Consider the following 18,102-nt stretch of genomic DNA (forward strand, 5'->3'; position numbering starts at 1 on the left):
GATTAGTGCCTCTGGTTATCTACAGTGCTTATGACCTAGGTCCATTATTCAGACTATAAGGATCAGTGCCGGAATGAAATTGGGAAGGGCCTGCTGCAGCAAACACTTGTGCACATATTTAACTTTAAGCATATGAATAATGCCATTGAAGTCACGGCACTTTGAAAACTCAAGTGCTTAAAGTTAAACATATGTATAAATGCTGGCTGGATCAGAGCCTAAATGCTATTTATTGTCTGATATTTTATTTTGTTAAATTTTATTTTGTTAAAATAAAATATATGGAGCCTCCTAAGGCACATAAATTGCAAAGAGGGGGAAAATCCAATATCTTCACACCTGCTAGAGACTTTGTTTTCCCCTTCAATATGTGGGTGTGTTGTATCGGTAACTAGGTCAATTCACATGTGCCAGTAGCTGAAGATGCTGGACACCTGATAATGCACACTATGTTTCTGAGGCTAGGAAGAAGCCTGGAGTAAGCATTCTTTTGGGGCATTCCTTCTGACCTGTGTCTATTCTGTCAAGGCCAATAACCGCACTCTGCGTGAGAAGATTCTTCAAGTGAACCCTCTGGTTGAAGCGTTTGGGAACGCCTGCACTGCAATCAATGACAACTCAAGTCGTTTTGGAAAATACCTGGAAATGCTGTTTACACCAACAGGAGCTGTAATGGGGGCAAAAATTTCTGAATATCTACTTGAAAAATCCAGAGTCATAAAGCAGGCTGTGTAGGTTAATAATACTATGTCCTTTCAAATCTAGTCTACCTTTTTTGGGGTTTGTGTTTCCAGAACAGTTTTTACTTTTCAAAAAACACTTTTCAATGAAATGTTGTTCTAACTCCCTGGCTGGAAGTACAGTTAGTTTCATTCTTCTGGGCTGGAGACCAATACCACTCCATTGTTTGGTTAAGGATGCTCTGTATAGTATATTGTTTCTCCCAGAGCCTATTTCCTATAAACATATCATTGTACCTTTGTGCTCAACCTCCAACAACTTATAAAGGGAAGGAGTGGAGCCTGATCTTGGACTCATTGCCACCATCTAGTTGGGCTGGGTTTTGTGTGTTTAACAGATAAGATGGAAGAGCTTTTCATTGGGCTTTTGCTGCTTCTGGGAGCTTTGCCATTGACTTCAATGAGCATAGGATCAATCCCTCTTCCATTAACTTGACAGTGTACAGCATAGTGCAAACATGTAGATGCAGATATACCTGTAAGCTTTAAAATAATACATTTTTTTTTCCAGAGGAGAAAAAAACTTCCATATATTTTACTATATTTATGCTGGTCTTTTTCATCAGAAGAAACTTTCTGAGTATAGACTTCCTGAAAAAAAGCCTCCTCGGTAACTATCACTAATTTGTTTTTAATGCGGTTGTAATTGGCTATTGATCGGGGCTTGCTTTCAGTGTGGTGCTTTAAAATCTCTCTCAATCTTTTTCTATCCCTTACGGATCTTTCTTAATCCTCCCAAGTACAGAAGTGGATGGACAATAAGGAATTACATTATTATTTTGTTTGAGGACTCGCAGCATTTATAATAAGAGGGAAAAAAGCCATCTCATCATTATCTAGATTTTCATTCCTTCTTTCAGGTCTTCTCTATCCCTAGAAATGAATGGCTGTGAATGTAGAGCTTTATGGCAATACTGAAGGAGCAACTCAAAATATATTGGTTTAAATTTATGTTACTCTTTGCATATTAGGGAAAATTCTACTTGAATGCATTAGTAGTTCCATTAAAGTAAATGGAATTGCACTGTCTTATTTCAGGGCTGAATCGTGTTCGTTAACTTTGAGTTACTAATTTCATTTGCTATCCGTCTCTTTATTGGAAAACTATAATGTTGGGAAAACATTTTAATTTGTGCTGAAGGAACAAAAACTAATAGAAAGAAAATAATCCAAAACTTTTTGATTAGCATAACAATATTTATTTGGTTAAAAAACATTGCAATAAGTGGTCTGCTGCATTACTGATGCAATGCTATTGAACATCTGTTAACATCTGTTAACACAGCATTTTAATTATGCCACTTTATTTAGGTATATTGATAACGAAACTGGAAGAGTAATGCAAGATATTATTACTAAAGACTCATATGGAAGACAATTTGAAGCAATTCAACATTGCTTTAGGATCATAGGATTCACTGATGAGGTAAGAGATTAATCGTGAACTAGCTACCAAAGCATTATTGACCTTATTTTTAAAAACCACCTCCAACGCTTCCTGTGCAAATAGTGGCATTTGTTGTCTAAATATATCATTATTCCACAGAATCTCACTTTTGTAATTGTGTGTACAAAACTGCACCCACAGAACTGGAGGACAGACTGAGGCTTCAGTTTTACTGAGGCAAGCTCCATTCTATCCCCTTCACATTTCCATTTCTATCTCACTTTTCCACTCCAGAGGGAGTTTGCCTGAATAAAGAGAGAGTAAAAACTGAACTGGGCAAGTAAAAACCTCAGAATGACCCAATGGGCTTTACACACACACTCCCTATCTTATTTTTAAACAGACCACATTTGGGGGCTACAACTAACTAATTGTGTCTTGCTAAGGTAGTTCTTGTCTCATTTTGCAGGAAGTGCATTCAGTTTACAAAATTCTGGCTGGAATCTTGAATACAGGAAACATTGAGTTTGCTGCCATTTCCTCACAACACCAAACTGATAAAAGTGAAGTTCCCAATGCAGAGGCCTTAGATAATGGTAAATATGTTTTTAATATTGTCAGTTCTATAAATGCAGCTTGATTGCATTTGTAAGAATCTCTAACTGATGGGTATCAGGTCGGTAGTGCTGGCAATTTTTGTTCTCCAGTCACAGCCATCTTTCCTGTCTGTTATCTTCCAGCTGCTGCACTGCTCAGTATTGGTTCAGAAGAGCTCCAAGAAGCTCTAACCTCTCACTGTGTTGTAACACGAGGAGAGACTATTATCCGAACAAACACTGTGGACAAAGCCGCTGATGTGCGAGATGCCATGTCTAAAGCACTTTATGGCCGACTCTTCAGCTGGATTGTAAATCGCATTAATACACTGCTGCAGCCAGATAAAAATATATGGCAAGTTACATATTGCTGACGTGTGTGATGGGATCATCCCTTTTTGTAGTTTTGATTTTGCTGGAGGAATATTGTGTTTATTTGAAAAAGACCTCAAAATGGCCTTCATGCTGTGATCCTGAATTCTGTTTCCAGGACATTAACTCCATCCTTTTCAAAGAGCTCACTGGGATTTGGCTACTGAAATCAATGGGAATTGTGTGGTTAAAATCTCAGGCAAGTCTTTGAAAATCATACCAGATGCCCATAGATAACCAATTACAGTAGACTGGATACATTAAACACAAGTATTGTTCTATGTGGTCCTTCCAATTCTCAAGTAGTATTAAACTAGTGATAAAATATAAATATAAATGATTACAGAACAGCTACTTCATGAATATATTTTTGACATTCTAATGCAAGCTGTTAAAACCAGCTGTCAAAACATTTAATTATGAAAACTTAAATGCCAATTTGCATTATGGAAATGTTTACACTGTGCCATCTTATTCCTTTCCTGGAACAAAGACAGATACTCAGACCCCGTTCTAGCTGCTTTGCACTTCTCAAGGAGCAACTGGGTATTCCCAAGCATAAGTGAATCCCTCAGGTGGTGTAAAGCTGGCATAGGTGCTTTGATTTTGTTGGCTCCCCCGACATTTTCCATGGAGAGGATATGTTGGAAGTGGGGGAAGGCATGGAGAGGATATATCGGGGGCAGGGTTGCAGCAATGTGTCTTCATGGGACAGCTGCTGGTGGTGTAAATTAGAGCAGCCCTTAGGCAGCTTTGAGTTATGCTGGGGGCTGTTTCATTTCCTGTAGTGCCAGAATTGGGAAAGTGGAAAGGTGTCTTATATTTCTCTTTCCTTTGTCTCCTCATAACTGTGCGGTACATGAGGTCAACACTGTAAAGGATGCAGACTTCAGTCTGAGACTGCCTGTCTGTCTGTCTTAGGCAGAGTCAAAGTAATGGGAAATGGCGGGAGCGCAGCTCCCCCTCTTCTGTCAACAGCAGAGGGAAAACTCCTCCTCTTCCATAGCCAGTGCATGAGAGCTCCTCTTTCTTTCTCAATCTACTTTAGCATGGCTATCTAGGTTGCCCACCGAAGAGTCTACACAGCCCTCTTCTACCTGAGGAGGCTGTCAAATAGTTTTCTGTTGAGATCTGCTTGCTGAAACCATTCCCTTAATACCTCTGAAGAGGTGCTGCTTGGAATCAGTACTTCCCAATGATTTCTCTCTTCCTCCTCCCAAAACCTTAGCAGAACTTGTGTAATGCAAGAATCTCAGAGTTGAAAAGGAGTTGGGTGACCAGATGTCCTGATTTTATAGCGACTTTCCTGATATTCAGGTCTTTGTCTAATATAGTTGCCTATTACCCTCCACGCCCTGTTCTGATTTTTCATACTTGCTATCTGGTCACCCTAAAAAGGAGTGTAGTAATGACTATAAACAAATGCACAAACTGTGTTTGATTTATACAGGCTGTCTCTCTTCCTTTTGTGGTGGATTGAATTAATGATAGTATCTCATAGACTCATAGATATTTAGGCCAGAAGGGACCATTATGATCATCTAGTCTGACCTCCTGCACAATGCAGGCTACAGAATTTCACCCACCACTCCTAAAAAAGACCTCACACCTATATCTGTGCTATTGAAGTCCTCAAATTGTAGTTTGAAGACCTCAAGGAGCAGAGAATCCTCCAGCAAGTGACCCATGCCCCATGCTACAGAGGAAGGCGAAAAACCTCCAGGGCCTTCCAATCTGCCCTGGAGGAAAATTCCTTCCCGACCCCAAATATGGCGATCAGCTAAACCCTGAGCATATGGGCAAGATTCATCAGCCAGATACTACAGAAAATTCTTTCCCGGGTAACTTGGATCTTACCCCATCTAAAAACCCATCACAGGCCATTGGGCCTATTTACCATGAATATTTAATTACCAAAACCATGTTATCCCATCATACCATCTCCTCCATAAACTTATCGAGTTTAATCTTAAAGCAAGATAGATCTTTTGCCCCCACTACTTCCCTCGGAAGGCTATTCCAAAACTTCACTCTGATCTTGAATATCCTGTTTCTTTTGATTTATCCTGGGTTTTGCCCCATGTTGGATTTTGTGTGTCTTTTCTACATAGCAATGCTGAAAGCCGGATGCATGTTGGGATACTGGATATCTTTGGATTTGAGAACTTCACAAGAAATTCCTTTGAACAGCTGTGCATAAACATTGCGAATGAACAAATCCAGTTTTATTTCAATCAGCACATCTTTGCACTTGAACAGGTAAATTGGGCTGCTGTGATTGTAAGCTAGATTCAGGAGTTCTGTCTATCTGTCTGTCCAATATAGTACTCCTGAATCTCTCTCTTTATAATAATTTATTTCTAATACAAGACTGTGGCTGAACAATATACCCTACTGTGAGGGATACAGGTACTAATTTAGGGACAGAGCTACGTAGCTCTTAAAAACTTTACTAAAAGACTTTTTGCCATTGGGAAGTGTGTTGTGACCCTTGTTGCATTTTTGAAAGAAAAACTAGCTTTATGTAATTTTTATGGATTGTATTACAAATTAATAAAAAGACAAACCTAAAGAAACTTTTTCCTAAAAATAGCTATTAGACTTTTACTAAACTAAGCATTAAAGAGAACAGTTATCAAATCAAAATTATAATTGAGTTAATAAATCAACATATTGACAATAATATGGAATGAAATCAGCAATTGACCAAATCACTGGATAAACACAATCAGGATTTAAATCATGAAGTTAGCATAGTGCATGATCAAGTCTTATACATATTTAAGCCTGGAAAGCTAAGGGGATGTAATTTACTTTTCAGATCTCTGAAGCAGCTAAATTCCTTCAACATTTCCATTGACTGAGTGGTTGACTTTTTCCCTGATTAATTTAGCTCTACTGTGATACAGAATGATTAACAACCTATAATTTCCCTTGTTAGTGCAGAACAAAAGGGTAACACAAAATGATTTAAGATATGATTTACTTAGAAATTGGATACACATGTGCTATGTGTTTAATATTTTCTCTCTCTCTCTCTCTTTCACATCTAAAAGGTATTAACACAAAAAATAATGAATACGGGAAGTAGGTGCCTCTACCAATCCACAAAATAGGAAAAATAATAAAAGGTTTTTAAAAAGAAAAATGTTTTAACGGTGCTTCTGCTTGCTGGGTTTCAGATTTTCAAAGTAAAAATTGTAATTCAGGGGATCAGGTGACATCATCTCTAGTTGGTGTTTTATGCTGGCCGGCAGGCTGCCTCTGGGCATTTGGCTAGTCAGCTGGCATAGCCTGAAGTGATCTTGGTCTGTCTCTTCTTTTTTATGGGAAAGGGGGTTGGGAGAGTGCAGCAGCCCTTCTTGGTGTTGTGGTGGCCTGGGAGAATCACCTGTGATTACTTAGATCTTTAAGGTTGTGATTCTAGTTCACTCCACCCCATGCCACATCCTGGGAAATCTTCCAAGCAAATCCAGGGATCATAGACCTCCAATCCAGGTTGAGGGTAGGTGAGTTTGACGTTTGGTCAGTCTGGAAAGTCCCATCTCTTACTAGCAGTTCTATAACAACCTAAGTCACCAAACCAAAGAAAGAAATATGGTCTAGAGTGATTGAAGACTTAATTAAGTTAATATTATTTCTTACTTCACTCCTACTTCCACCCATTCATATTTCCATTCCCTTAGCAGATCTTAAAATATTCTGGGCTTTTTACTGGCATAGAATTAGGCCACTGACAATTCTATGGCTTGATCATATGGTCATCTCTAAGAAAAAGCGCTGTCACTTTCTGTTAATACAAATCTTACTTAAGCTAAAGAAAAATTAAGAGTTTACAGAACAAGAAAATGGAAGTTTAGAGACTAGACCTCACTCAGACCCATTTCCCACATGATATTGTGACCTAGCTGCCACACAATTGTTGTGCGCTTTGTAGGAAATTAAACGTTATGCAGTGCTATAAACAAGAAAGAAGTTTTGTGCCAGAAATGTCCTGATGGTAATTTTCCCATGGTCAATTCAGTATTAACTGTGTTTATGACTTTGTAGATGGAATATCAGAATGAGGGCATTGATGCTACTACAGTGGAGTATGAGGACAATCGTCCACTTCTAGATATGTTCCTCCAGAAACCAATGGGAGTACTTTCTCTACTTGACGAAGAAAGTCGATTTCCCCAGGCGACAGACCTGACATTAGTTGGTAAGAATAATAATTAAAAAAACCCTGAAGAATGATTGATACACATTTGAGTGAGAGTCATGCCATCTTATAGTATTTTTGCTAGTCTACATAACCACTGAGTCTGTGGCATTAGCAATGGATTGTGAAGGCTTCTGAAAATTCTGCTATGATTTCACCAATATTCAGACATGAATAAATGGATTTTTATTTACTTAAGTATTTATTTTCTCTCTTTTTGCTCAGGTGCTCACTTCTTCAACTATTTTGCTAGTTCCTAATTGTTTTTATATGGTTAATGTTATTTTATGGTTTAAATATTAAGACCTATCTAAATAGGGCTTATTATCATCTACAGGATTTGCAAATATTAAATAATCGTTACAATGCTGCTGTGTGTTAGGTACTTTAAGGATTCTTATTCTCATTTAAAAAGATGGGAAACTGAAGCACAGAAAGGAAGAGAGACATGCCCGAGACCATACATTGAGTTAGTAGTAGTGACAAGGGTAGAATTCAGATCTTCCTGGCTTTTAACATTATTACCCCATTACACACCACTGTTTTATTACTGATTACCTCATCATAAGGAGAAAGTGTGTGTGTGACTTTGCTGTACCATCTGCTTAGATAGTTCCTTAACTTGATGATTATTTCATGAACATTTTAATAAATCTTGTTGCCAACTTTAAAATGCGTGCAGCCAATATTAAAATATGATCCTATTTTTATTTACTTAGGGTGGAATTCTCCTCTCTGATCAGCAACACAGAGCTCCGATTGCTGTCAATGGAATGAGTGCAGAACGCACAGTAGAGATATTCACAGCAATTTAGAGAGCCGAATTTTGCCTTAAAATAATAGCTGCAGGTTAGATAGCATAGTGCATACACACGTTTTTCACTTCCAGAGAACTGGGTTCATACTTGATTTTAGGTCAAAGGTGCAATGAATGAGAGAGTTTCATTCCAGTCCCCATTCATGTGCTGGAGCCGGAAGCCTGCTTGTGGGTCCTATAAATAGGCCAATATTGAATACTGAGTTTACAGTTCCCCATAGGCAGACTTCCTGACTCAGAGCTGTTCAATTCTATTACTGCTTGTCAAGGTTCCTCCCCCACTCTGAACTCTAGGGTACAGATGTGGGGACCTGCATGAAAAACCTCCTAAGCTTATCTTTACCAGCTTAGGTCAAAACTTCCCCAAGGTACAAAATATTACACCCGTTGTCCTTGGACTGGCCGCTACCACCACCAAACTAATACTGGTTACTGGGGAAGAGCTGTTTGGACGCGTCCTTCCCCCCAAAATACTTCCCAAAACCTTGCACCCCACTTCCTGGACAAGGTTTGGTAAAAAGCCTCACCAATTTGCCTAGGTGACTACAGACCCAGACCCTTGGATCTTAAGAACAATGAACAATCCTCCCAACACTTGCACCCCCCCTTTCCTGGGAAATGTTGGAATAAAAGCCTCACCAATTTGCATAGGTGACCACAGACCCGAACCCTTGGATCTGAGAACAATGAAAAAGCATTCAGTTTTTTACAAGAAGACTTTTAATAAAAAAATAGAAGTAAATAAAAATAAAGAAATCCCCCCTGTAAAATCAGGATGGTAGATATCTTACAGGGTAATTAGCTTCAAAAACATAGAGAACCCCTCTAGGCAAAACCTTAAGTTACAAAAAAGATACACAGACAGAAATAGTTATTCTATTCAGCACAATTCTTTTCTCAGCCATTTAAAGAAATCATAATCTAACACATACCTAGCTAGATTACTTACTAAAAGTTCTAAGATTCCATTCCTGTTCTGTCCCTGGCAAAAACCAGCATACAGACAGACACAGACCCTTTGTTTCTCTCCCTCCTCCCAGCTTTTGAAAGTATCTTGTCTCCTCATTGGTCATTTTGGTCAGGTGCCAGCGAGGTTACCTTTAGCTTCTTAACCCTTTACAGGTGAGAGGAGTTTTCCCCTGGCCAGGAGGGATTTCAAAGGGGTTTACCCTTCCCTTTATATTTATGACACTGCTGCCTTGAGATCAGGGCGTCCTGGAAGATCTCAAGATGTGTGTAGCAAGTTGAGATCTTTGACCGTATGCAGGTGTGCTAGCCAGCAACTCACTCCAAACAAAGCTCAAAGCCTAATTCTGTGTCTTAAACTAAAGAATATTTTAGTGGCAGTGAAATATAAATAGGAAAAAATCATGAAATTTAAGATTCACAGATTTTAAGCCAGACAGGACCATTCTGATCATCTAGTCTGATCTCCGGCATAACTTAGGCCAGAGAATTTCTCCATGTGATTCCTGTATCAAGCCCATAACTGCTGACTAAGATAAACAAATGCAATGGGAAGTTTCACTATACAGGCACTGGTTTCAGTACAAAATATCACAGGATTATCTCAAAGGGCAGAAAAGGCCTTGTTCTCACTCAGCTCTATAAGCTGTCTCTCTTTCCCTTAGCTCAGTGTATTGTGGGCATGTACCTCATAGAGTGTCTGTATTTCTCAATAACCAGGGCTTGGGCTGCGCAGCTGTAAAATTGCACTGTAGACGTTCAGGCTCAGGCTGGAGCCCAAGGTCTGGGAGCCCATGAGTGGGATGGGTCCCAGAGCCTAGGCTCCAGCCCAAGCCCCAATGTTTTGCACTGCAGTTTTACATCCCTGTAGCCCAAGCCCGAGCAGCTGACCCAGGCCAGCTACAGGTGTTTAATTGCTGTGTAGACATATCCCAGAAGGCCTCTTTGGACATAAGCCTGTTTTTCTGAAGAAGTTCAAATGCAGGATAAAAGATGCCTAAAGGCTTTAGCATGTATTTAAATCAAAGTGCAGGTGGACATCTTCTTTGGCTATCCCTTGATGCGAGGATGTTGTCCACCAAGGGGGTTCATTGGCGGGTTTTTAGGTGGCTGAGGAGCCCAGTTTGTGCCCTGCAGATTTTCCCACAGAAGTGACAGGTGTAATCTTGGAGGGGACCTAGTTGTTGGCTGGAGTGTTGTGCCCTTTCTTTCTTGTGGATATAACCAACTATGGGAAGGAACAAGGGCATTCACATAGGGCAGATATGTACATAGCTAGAGGGCTTTGAGTTGGTTATTTATTAAAAAGATAAAATATAAACGAATGAATAAATAAATAGGATATATATTAGAAGTTTCTTCTAGCCTTCTACCTACCAAGCCATTGTCATTTGTTAGTTTCTGATAGGCATCCCATTAGAAGTGAATCGTGAGGGATTTGAAGGACTAGTTTGGGGAAGCTGTTCATTTATAAGTGGCAACTTGGAAGAAAGAACACAGGTGCTTGTAGCAAAAGCTGACAAAGGCTGACATCATTGGTGGGCAATGTGATAACTTATAAGAGTATTTTGTACTAATTCTGATTTTTTTGGGTTGTAAGCTGTCCCTAATTATGGGAGTTGTGGTTTAAATTGCTGTGGTTCACCTTTAACCTTTACCTTTTTTTAATGACTAGATAAGTTTGAAGATAATTTAAGATGCAAATACTTTTGGAGGCCCAAACGAGTGGAGCTGTGTTTTGGCATTCAGCACTATGCTGGGAAGGTAAAGGTCATATGGTCTGAATGTAATAAGTGGTATAGTCACTATCCATTCCATCCAGAGGCATTTAAATTGCTTGCAGATTTCTCTCTTTTTAATGGATTAATTGTTTTTAAAGAAACCTAGAATTTGTGATATGATTTACAATGCAAAATTGCCCATGTTATAAATGCTCCTTACCCAATTCTGGAGGTGGCATCCTGACGCATGAAATGCCACCCCAGCTGAGACTAGGGTTACCAGTTAGCAATTGTGAAAAATAGGGATGGGGATAACAGGCACTTATATAAGACAAAGGCCCTAATATTGGGACTGTCTCTATAAATTTGGGACATCTGGTCACCCCAGCTGAGACATTTCTTAGAAGTGGTGGCCCTCCTTGACCCAGAACAACCTGCACAGTTATTATATCTCTAGCCATTAACACATATACTCAGTAGTAATTGTTTGTGTGGAAGAGAGAGAGCAGGAAAGGAAAGGAGGTTCAATGAATAAAACAGTTTAAAACTGTCTCTGCAATAGTGCTTTCTTTTTAAACTCCTGTAGAGGGCAGAGGAGTGACTGGAAGAATTCCCACCTACATACTGTAGGTATATTCTAGTACTCTGCAGAACTCAGCCGTCTTGGTTTTAGTTGGTTTCATGTCCACTGAGTTTTGTTTGGAATTTAAGGTCTAAATTCCCAAATGTACACAAAACTCAACCAAAGCAGCCTAGGTTTGCATGGTTTCCATGCAGACCTAGCTTAGGCTCAATGCAAGGGTCAAGAACCTCTACAAATCTTCCAGTAAACCTCGCCCAACTTTTGGGATTGTTAAGGAAAACTGTAAAGTTCCACAAAGCTCCAGTAAATTCATTGCCACCTAAATGTAAAGTCCTAGAGGCAGTGCTGACTTTCTGTCATTCTCCACAGTAGGGCCAAATTCAGCTCTAGTGTAACATCAAGACCATATGTCTACACTACCGTGGTAAGTCAAAGTACGCTACACAACTCCAACTACTGGAGAGCGATCTGCAGTCAATTTGGCGGGTCTTTAATAGACCCACTAAATCGACCGCCGGTGGATCGATCTCAAAGCATTGGTCCCTGCGGTAGTGTAGACCTGCCCCATGTGCTGTGCCTGTGTTTTTCCAGCAGTGAGGCCATTTATAGTAAAGCTGGATGCTGGAAATTACTGTAGTTTTAAAAAATAAAATCTAAAGCAGAATAACTCTATTCCAATTTTGATACAAAGATTTGATCATTGATTACTAATAACAATGAGAAAAACAATTCAGAGCAATTTTGCCTTTCAAAGCCTTCAGAATTAAAATGTTAAAAATACTGTGCCCTAAGCCAGTGCAAATTAAAGAGAGGATCCCAGATGAATAAATATCCATTTGGTAACAGTGGTAGTACATTTTGTATCCATTTTGCCAGTGTGCTAGATATGAAATTTTCTCCTGTTTCTCCAGAAGATTTAATTACAAATCATACATTGACTACATGCAGTAAATGCAGAGTGGCTGCTCTGTCTGAAAACCATTGCCTCTTTCACATGTAACCTGTCAAGTTATGCGACTAGTGTGGTGCTGCAGTGTGTTATGTTGCATTGGGCACGTCGTAGTTTGATGTGATACAGTGTAATACAGTGTGACTCAGCCTAAGCCACTTAAACCAATTTGATATACCAGTGACACGTTATGAATGCAGATGCTGCCTAAAGCCAGCTCACACTTCGAGGACACTGCAGTAATTCACCAGCTTGTCAGGTTTGAACTAGCTTATTTGGTCAACTTGCCTGTTTAAAGTAAATGGCAGGGTTCTGGTAGTCTATTTCAGCTGTTTGTTCATTCTGTCTCCAACACCTAGGTATTATATGATGCCTATGGTTTCCTTGAGAAGAACAGAGACACTCTTCCTGCTGATACAGTGGTGGTGCTGAGAACTTCAGAGAACAAACTTCTTCAGCAGCTGTTCTCTAGTCCATTAACCAAAACAGGTATTTCTCTGCATAGCTTTGTTAATATTAAGATTTCTTGACTAGATGCCCCGCAGCCTTCTACTACTGCTGCGCAGAACCCTGGAATTGTTTTCCATCAGGGTTACAGAAAGTAATCTGGAGTTGTAAAATACTTAATGCTTGCTATTTTCAAGGCAATTTATGGGCATTAATTAATTAATCCTCACAGCAATGCTGTGAGGTATCCCCACTTCAGAGATGCAGGGAGCTTAAATGATAGCCAAGACCAGACTTCATTGTCAGAGTAGGGATGAGGCCTCAGGAATTTCCTGGTATTAGTTTTGTGCTCAGACCACTAGACAACACTTCTCTGTCTCTAGCTTCTTGCATAATTTGCTTTACATTGTGTAAACCATGTATATCCAATTTAGGCAAAGATAGTTTTTGCAAGTAACATCCTTTCTGTTTAAACACACCTTCACAATACTTTAAAAATATCTTACTAGTTATGGAATAAAAAATATACTAAACTGATAGAATTAATTATTTCAGATGATTTGAAACTTGGTGACATTGACTTACACATATGTGCCTATGTCTATTGCTAATTTATAACAATAAGGTGAAGTTCAATGACTTCAAAGATAGCTGCCACATACCAACAGAATGTGCATGTGACACTTCTGCCACACAAACACCAACAATGCAACACACACACAGCCCAAAAGAGTCTGCAAACGTTACAGTAGAGTGTGCATGTGACGTTACATAAACACCAACACTACAACACACATACAAAGCTAAGAGACTGTCAGGAGTTGCTACATAAAAGGAAAAGTCTCGTTTAGAACACGTTAGAAAAGGATGTAGACACCTGAAGGTTTTTGGTCTGATATGACATTTCTTTCCAGGAGTAAGGAGACCTTTGGTAATTCACTTGTGGTTAGAGAATTACAGGCTAGAATACGATGATGTATACCCATCCAGTTCATGCAATAATCAGTATCTTGCTGATACAAAATGTCAAAACTAATACATAGAGTACAGCACAAGTCATTTCGAATTACTCTAAATGCTTTTGGCTGAATTCCACTCTGTAAGCCATGAAACTGCATTAACTTCAGTGGGTTTGCACAAGTGTAGTTGATAGCAATTTTTGAGTCTATTTGACTATATTCTGAATAGGCTAGATGCCTATTATGTTGGCTGTATAGCTTGAGGACTATTTTTGTGAGTGTGGCTTTGGTTTGGGCTTCTATGAACCATTCCTTAGAAGGTACCTTCTCTCTTTCCTTTTAGGAGGTGGGAGGCGGAGCTCAGAACCTGAACTTTCCTGTAAGAAAATCGTTCATCTTTTGTATTATGAGACCTTACTGTGTAACCTGATTGATCTTCACAGGCACTTTGCTGTAACTTCACTAGGTCAAGGATTATTGTGCTCTTTCAAAATGTCAGTTCTCTCCTCCTTTTAGGAGATCCTAGGGCGAAATGTTAGCAACAAGTTGATAAGGTCAAGGGCTGCCCCTCACAGCACAACCTAAGCTGAGTTTTTGATAAGTACTATGAGTCAGCCTATTTCTTGTGGTTTTGCATTTGGATGTGACTTTGGGATTCTCGTCCCTTGCGGACTAGGGCTGAACAAGATAGAGACAATGATCTTAGCCTTGCTGGAAGGGAGAGGGAAGAACTACTTTTTACTATTCAGTGGCTGCTTGTGAAGGGATGTTGTAGTTAAGGAGGATCTGCTTCTCCTTTTGCTGCTGTGAGCTTAGCAATTGGTGAAATGTGGGTGAGGACTATCTTATGAGACTGGGGTCAGCTCTGTGCCCAGTTGGGGGTGAAAACCCCTTTACCTTTACATGCTTTGATTTTTGGGTCCTGGTTGACTTAATGAGAGAGCCTATTCCATTCATCCTGGTAGGGTGAGGCAAAGCAAAAGAAGCCTTGCACCTAGTCAGATGTCTGAGACTGTGCTACCTTGTCAATGTTTTTAGAGTAACAGCCGTGTTAGTCTGTATTCCCAAAAAGAAAAGGAGTACTTGTGGCACCTTAGAGACTAACCAATTTGTTTGAGCATAAACTTTCGTGAGCTACAGCTCACTACATCGGATGCATACTGTGGAAACTGCAGAAGACATTATATACACAGAGACCATGAAACAATACCTCCTCCCACCCCACTGTCCTGCTGGTAATAGCTTATCTAAAGTGATCACTCTTCTTACAATGTGTATGATAATCAAGTTGGGCCATTTCCAGCACAAATCCAGGTTTTCTCACCCTCTGCCCTCCCCCCCCCCCCCCGAAACTCACTCTCCTGCTGGTAATAGCCCATCCAAAGTGACCACTCTCTTTACAATGTGTATGATAATCAAGGTGGGCCATTTCCAGCACAAATCCACGTTTTCTCACCCCCCCCTTTTTTTCCAAAAACCACACACACAAACTCACTCTCCTGCTGGTAATAGCTTATCCAAAGTGACCATCCTCCTTACAATGCGTATGAAAATCAAGGTGGGCCATTTCCAGCACAAATCCAGGTTTTCTCACCCCCGCACCCCCCCCCCCGAAAACACACACACACAAACTCACTCTCCTGCTGGTAATAGCTTATCCAAAGTGACCACTCTCCCTACAATGTGCATGATAATCAAGGTGGGCCATTTCCAGCACAAATCCAGGTTTTCTCACCCCCCACCCCCATACACACACAAACTCACTCTCCTGCTGGTAATAGCTCATCCAAACTGACCACTCTCCTTACAATGTGTATGATAATTAAGGTGGGCCATTTCCAGCATAAATCCAAATTTAACCAGAACGTCTGGGTGGGGGGGAGAGGAAAAAACAAGGGGAAATAGGCTACCTTGCATAATGACTTAGCCACTCCCAGTCTCTATTTAAGCCTAAATTAATAGTATCCAATTTGCAAATGAATTCCAATTCAGCAGTTTCTCGCTGGAGTCTGGATTTGAAGTTTTTTTTGTTTTAAGATAGCGACCTTCATGTCTGTAATTGCATGACCAGAGAGATTGAAGTGTTCTCCGACTGGTTTATGAATGCTATAATTCTTGACATCTGATTTGTGTCCATTTATTCTTTTACGTAGAGACTGTCCAGTTTGACCAATGTACATGGCAGAGGGGCATTGCTGGGACATGATGGCATATATCACATTGGTGGATGTGCAGGTGAACGAGCCTCTGATAGTGTGGCTGATGTTATTAGGCCCTGTGATGGTGTCCCCTGAATAGATATGTGGTCACAGTTGGCAACGGGCTTTGTTGCAAGGATAGGTTCCTGGGTTAGTGGTTCTGTTGTGTGGTATGTGGTTGTTGGTGAGTATTTGCTTCAGGTTGGGGGGCTGCCTGTAGGCAAGGACTGGCCTGTCTCCCAAGATTTGTGAGAGTGTTGGGTCATCCTTCAGGATAGGTTGTAGATCCTTAATAATGCGTTGGAGGGGTTTTAGTTGGGGGCTGAAGGTGACAGCTAGTGGCGTTCTGTTATTTTCTTTGTTAGGCCTATCCTGTAGTAGGTGACTTCTGGGAACTCTTCTGGCTCTATCAATCTGTTTCTTCACTTCCGCAGGTGGGCATTGTAGTTGTAAGAATGCTTGATAGAGATCTTGTAGGTGTTTGTCTCTGTCTGAGGGGTTGGAGCAAATGCGGTTGTATCACAGAGCTTGGCTGTAGACAATGGATTGTGTGGTGTGGTCAGGGTGAAAGCTGGAGGCATGTAGGTAGGAATAGCGGTCAGTAGGTTTCCAGTATAGGGTGGTGTTTATGTGACCATTGTTTATTAGCACTGGAGTGTCCAGGAAGTGGATCTCTTGTGTGAACTGGACCAGGCTGAGGTTGATGGTGGGATGGAAATTGTTGAAATCATGGTGGAATTCCTCAAGGGCTTCTCTTCCATGGGTCCAGATGATGAAGATGTCATCAATATAGCGCAAGTAGAGTAGGGGCATTAGGGGACGAGAGCTGAGGAAGCGTTGTTCTAAATCAGCCATAAAAATGTTGGCATACTGTGGGGCCATGCGGGTACCCACAGCAATGTCGCTGATCTGAAGGTATACATTGTCCCCAAATGTGAAGTAGTTATGGGTAAGGACAAAGTCACAAAGTTCAGCTACCAGGTTAGCCGGGACATTATCGGGGATAGTGTTCTTGACGGCTTGTAGTCCATCTTTGTGTGGAATGTTGGTGTAGAGGGCTTCTACATCCATAGTGGCCAGGATGGTATTATCAGGAAGATCACCGATGGATTGTAGTTTCCTCAGGAAGTCAGTGGTGTGTCGAAGGTAGCTGGGAGTGCTGGTAGCGTAGAGCCTGAGGAGGGAGTCTACATAGCCAGACAATCCTGCTGTCAGGGTGTCAATGCCTGAGATGATGGGGCGCCCAGGATTTCCAGGTTTATGGATCTTAGGTAGTAGATAGAATATCCCAGGTCGGGGTTCCAGGGATGTGTCTGTGCGGATTTGATCTTGTGCTTTTTCAGGAAGTTTCTTGAGCAAATGCTGTAGTTGCTTTTGGTAACTCTCAGTGGGATCATAGGGTAATGGCTTGTAGAAAGTGGTGTTGGAGACCTGCCGAGCAGCCTCTTTTTCATATTCCGACCTATTGATGATGACAACAGCACCTCCTTTGTCAGCCTTTTTGATTATGATGTCAGAGTTGTTTCTGAGGCTGTGGATGGCATTGTGTTCTGCACGGCTGAGGTTATGGGGCAAGTGTTGCTGCTTTTCCACCATTTCAGCCCGTGCACGTCAGCGGAAGCATTCTATGTAGAAGTCCAGTCTGCTGTTTCGACCTTCAGGAGGAGTCCACCTAGAATCCTTCTTTTCGTAATGTTGGTAGGGAGGCCTCTGTGGATTAGTATGTTGTTCAGAGGTATTTTGCAAAATTTGCGTTGTAAATGGCTTGTCTAGTTTTAGTAAATTCCAGCCACGAGGAAGTTTGTGTGGAAGGTTGTTTTTTTATGAGAGTATCCAGTTCTGAGAGCTCATTCTTAATCTTTCCCTCTTTGCTGTAGAGGATGTTGATCAGCTGATTCCGCAGTTTCTTTGAGAGCATGTGGCACAAGCTGTCAGCATAGTCTATGTGGTATGTAGATTGTAATGGATTTTTTACCTTCAGTCCTTTTGGTACGATGTCCATCTGTTTGCATTTGGAAAGGAAGATGATGTCTGTCTGTATCTGTACATGATACAGTTCTGTGGTGACCTAGAATCCTATTTTCGACGTCTCTGACTCAAGGAATATTTCCAAAATAGCCTATTTCCCCTTGTTTTTTCCTACACCCCCTCCCCGCGACGTTC

At 40.7% G+C, this 18,102-nt stretch overlaps 1 protein-coding gene across 1 annotated transcript in view; it reads left to right on the plus strand.

Annotated features, from left to right (window-relative positions):
- MYO3B (myosin IIIB) overlaps window positions 1–18,102 on the plus strand; it is a 265,479-nt gene that overhangs the window by 111,974 nt on the left and 135,403 nt on the right. Inside the window, exons 13-21 of the mRNA XM_078854729.1 lie at window positions 529–731; window positions 1,252–1,350; window positions 2,052–2,166; window positions 2,597–2,723; window positions 2,868–3,078; window positions 5,207–5,354; window positions 7,146–7,299; window positions 10,758–10,846; window positions 12,695–12,824. Of these exons, the coding sequence (XP_078710855.1) occupies window positions 529–731; window positions 1,252–1,350; window positions 2,052–2,166; window positions 2,597–2,723; window positions 2,868–3,078; window positions 5,207–5,354; window positions 7,146–7,299; window positions 10,758–10,846; window positions 12,695–12,824 (1,276 nt within the window). The remainder of the gene's footprint in view (window positions 1–528; window positions 732–1,251; window positions 1,351–2,051; window positions 2,167–2,596; window positions 2,724–2,867; window positions 3,079–5,206; window positions 5,355–7,145; window positions 7,300–10,757; window positions 10,847–12,694; window positions 12,825–18,102) is intronic.

The sequence above is a fragment of the Lepidochelys kempii genome, chromosome 11 (assembly GCF_965140285.1).
Source record: "Lepidochelys kempii isolate rLepKem1 chromosome 11, rLepKem1.hap1, whole genome shotgun sequence".
Lineage (NCBI taxonomy): Eukaryota > Metazoa > Chordata > Testudines > Cheloniidae > Lepidochelys > Lepidochelys kempii.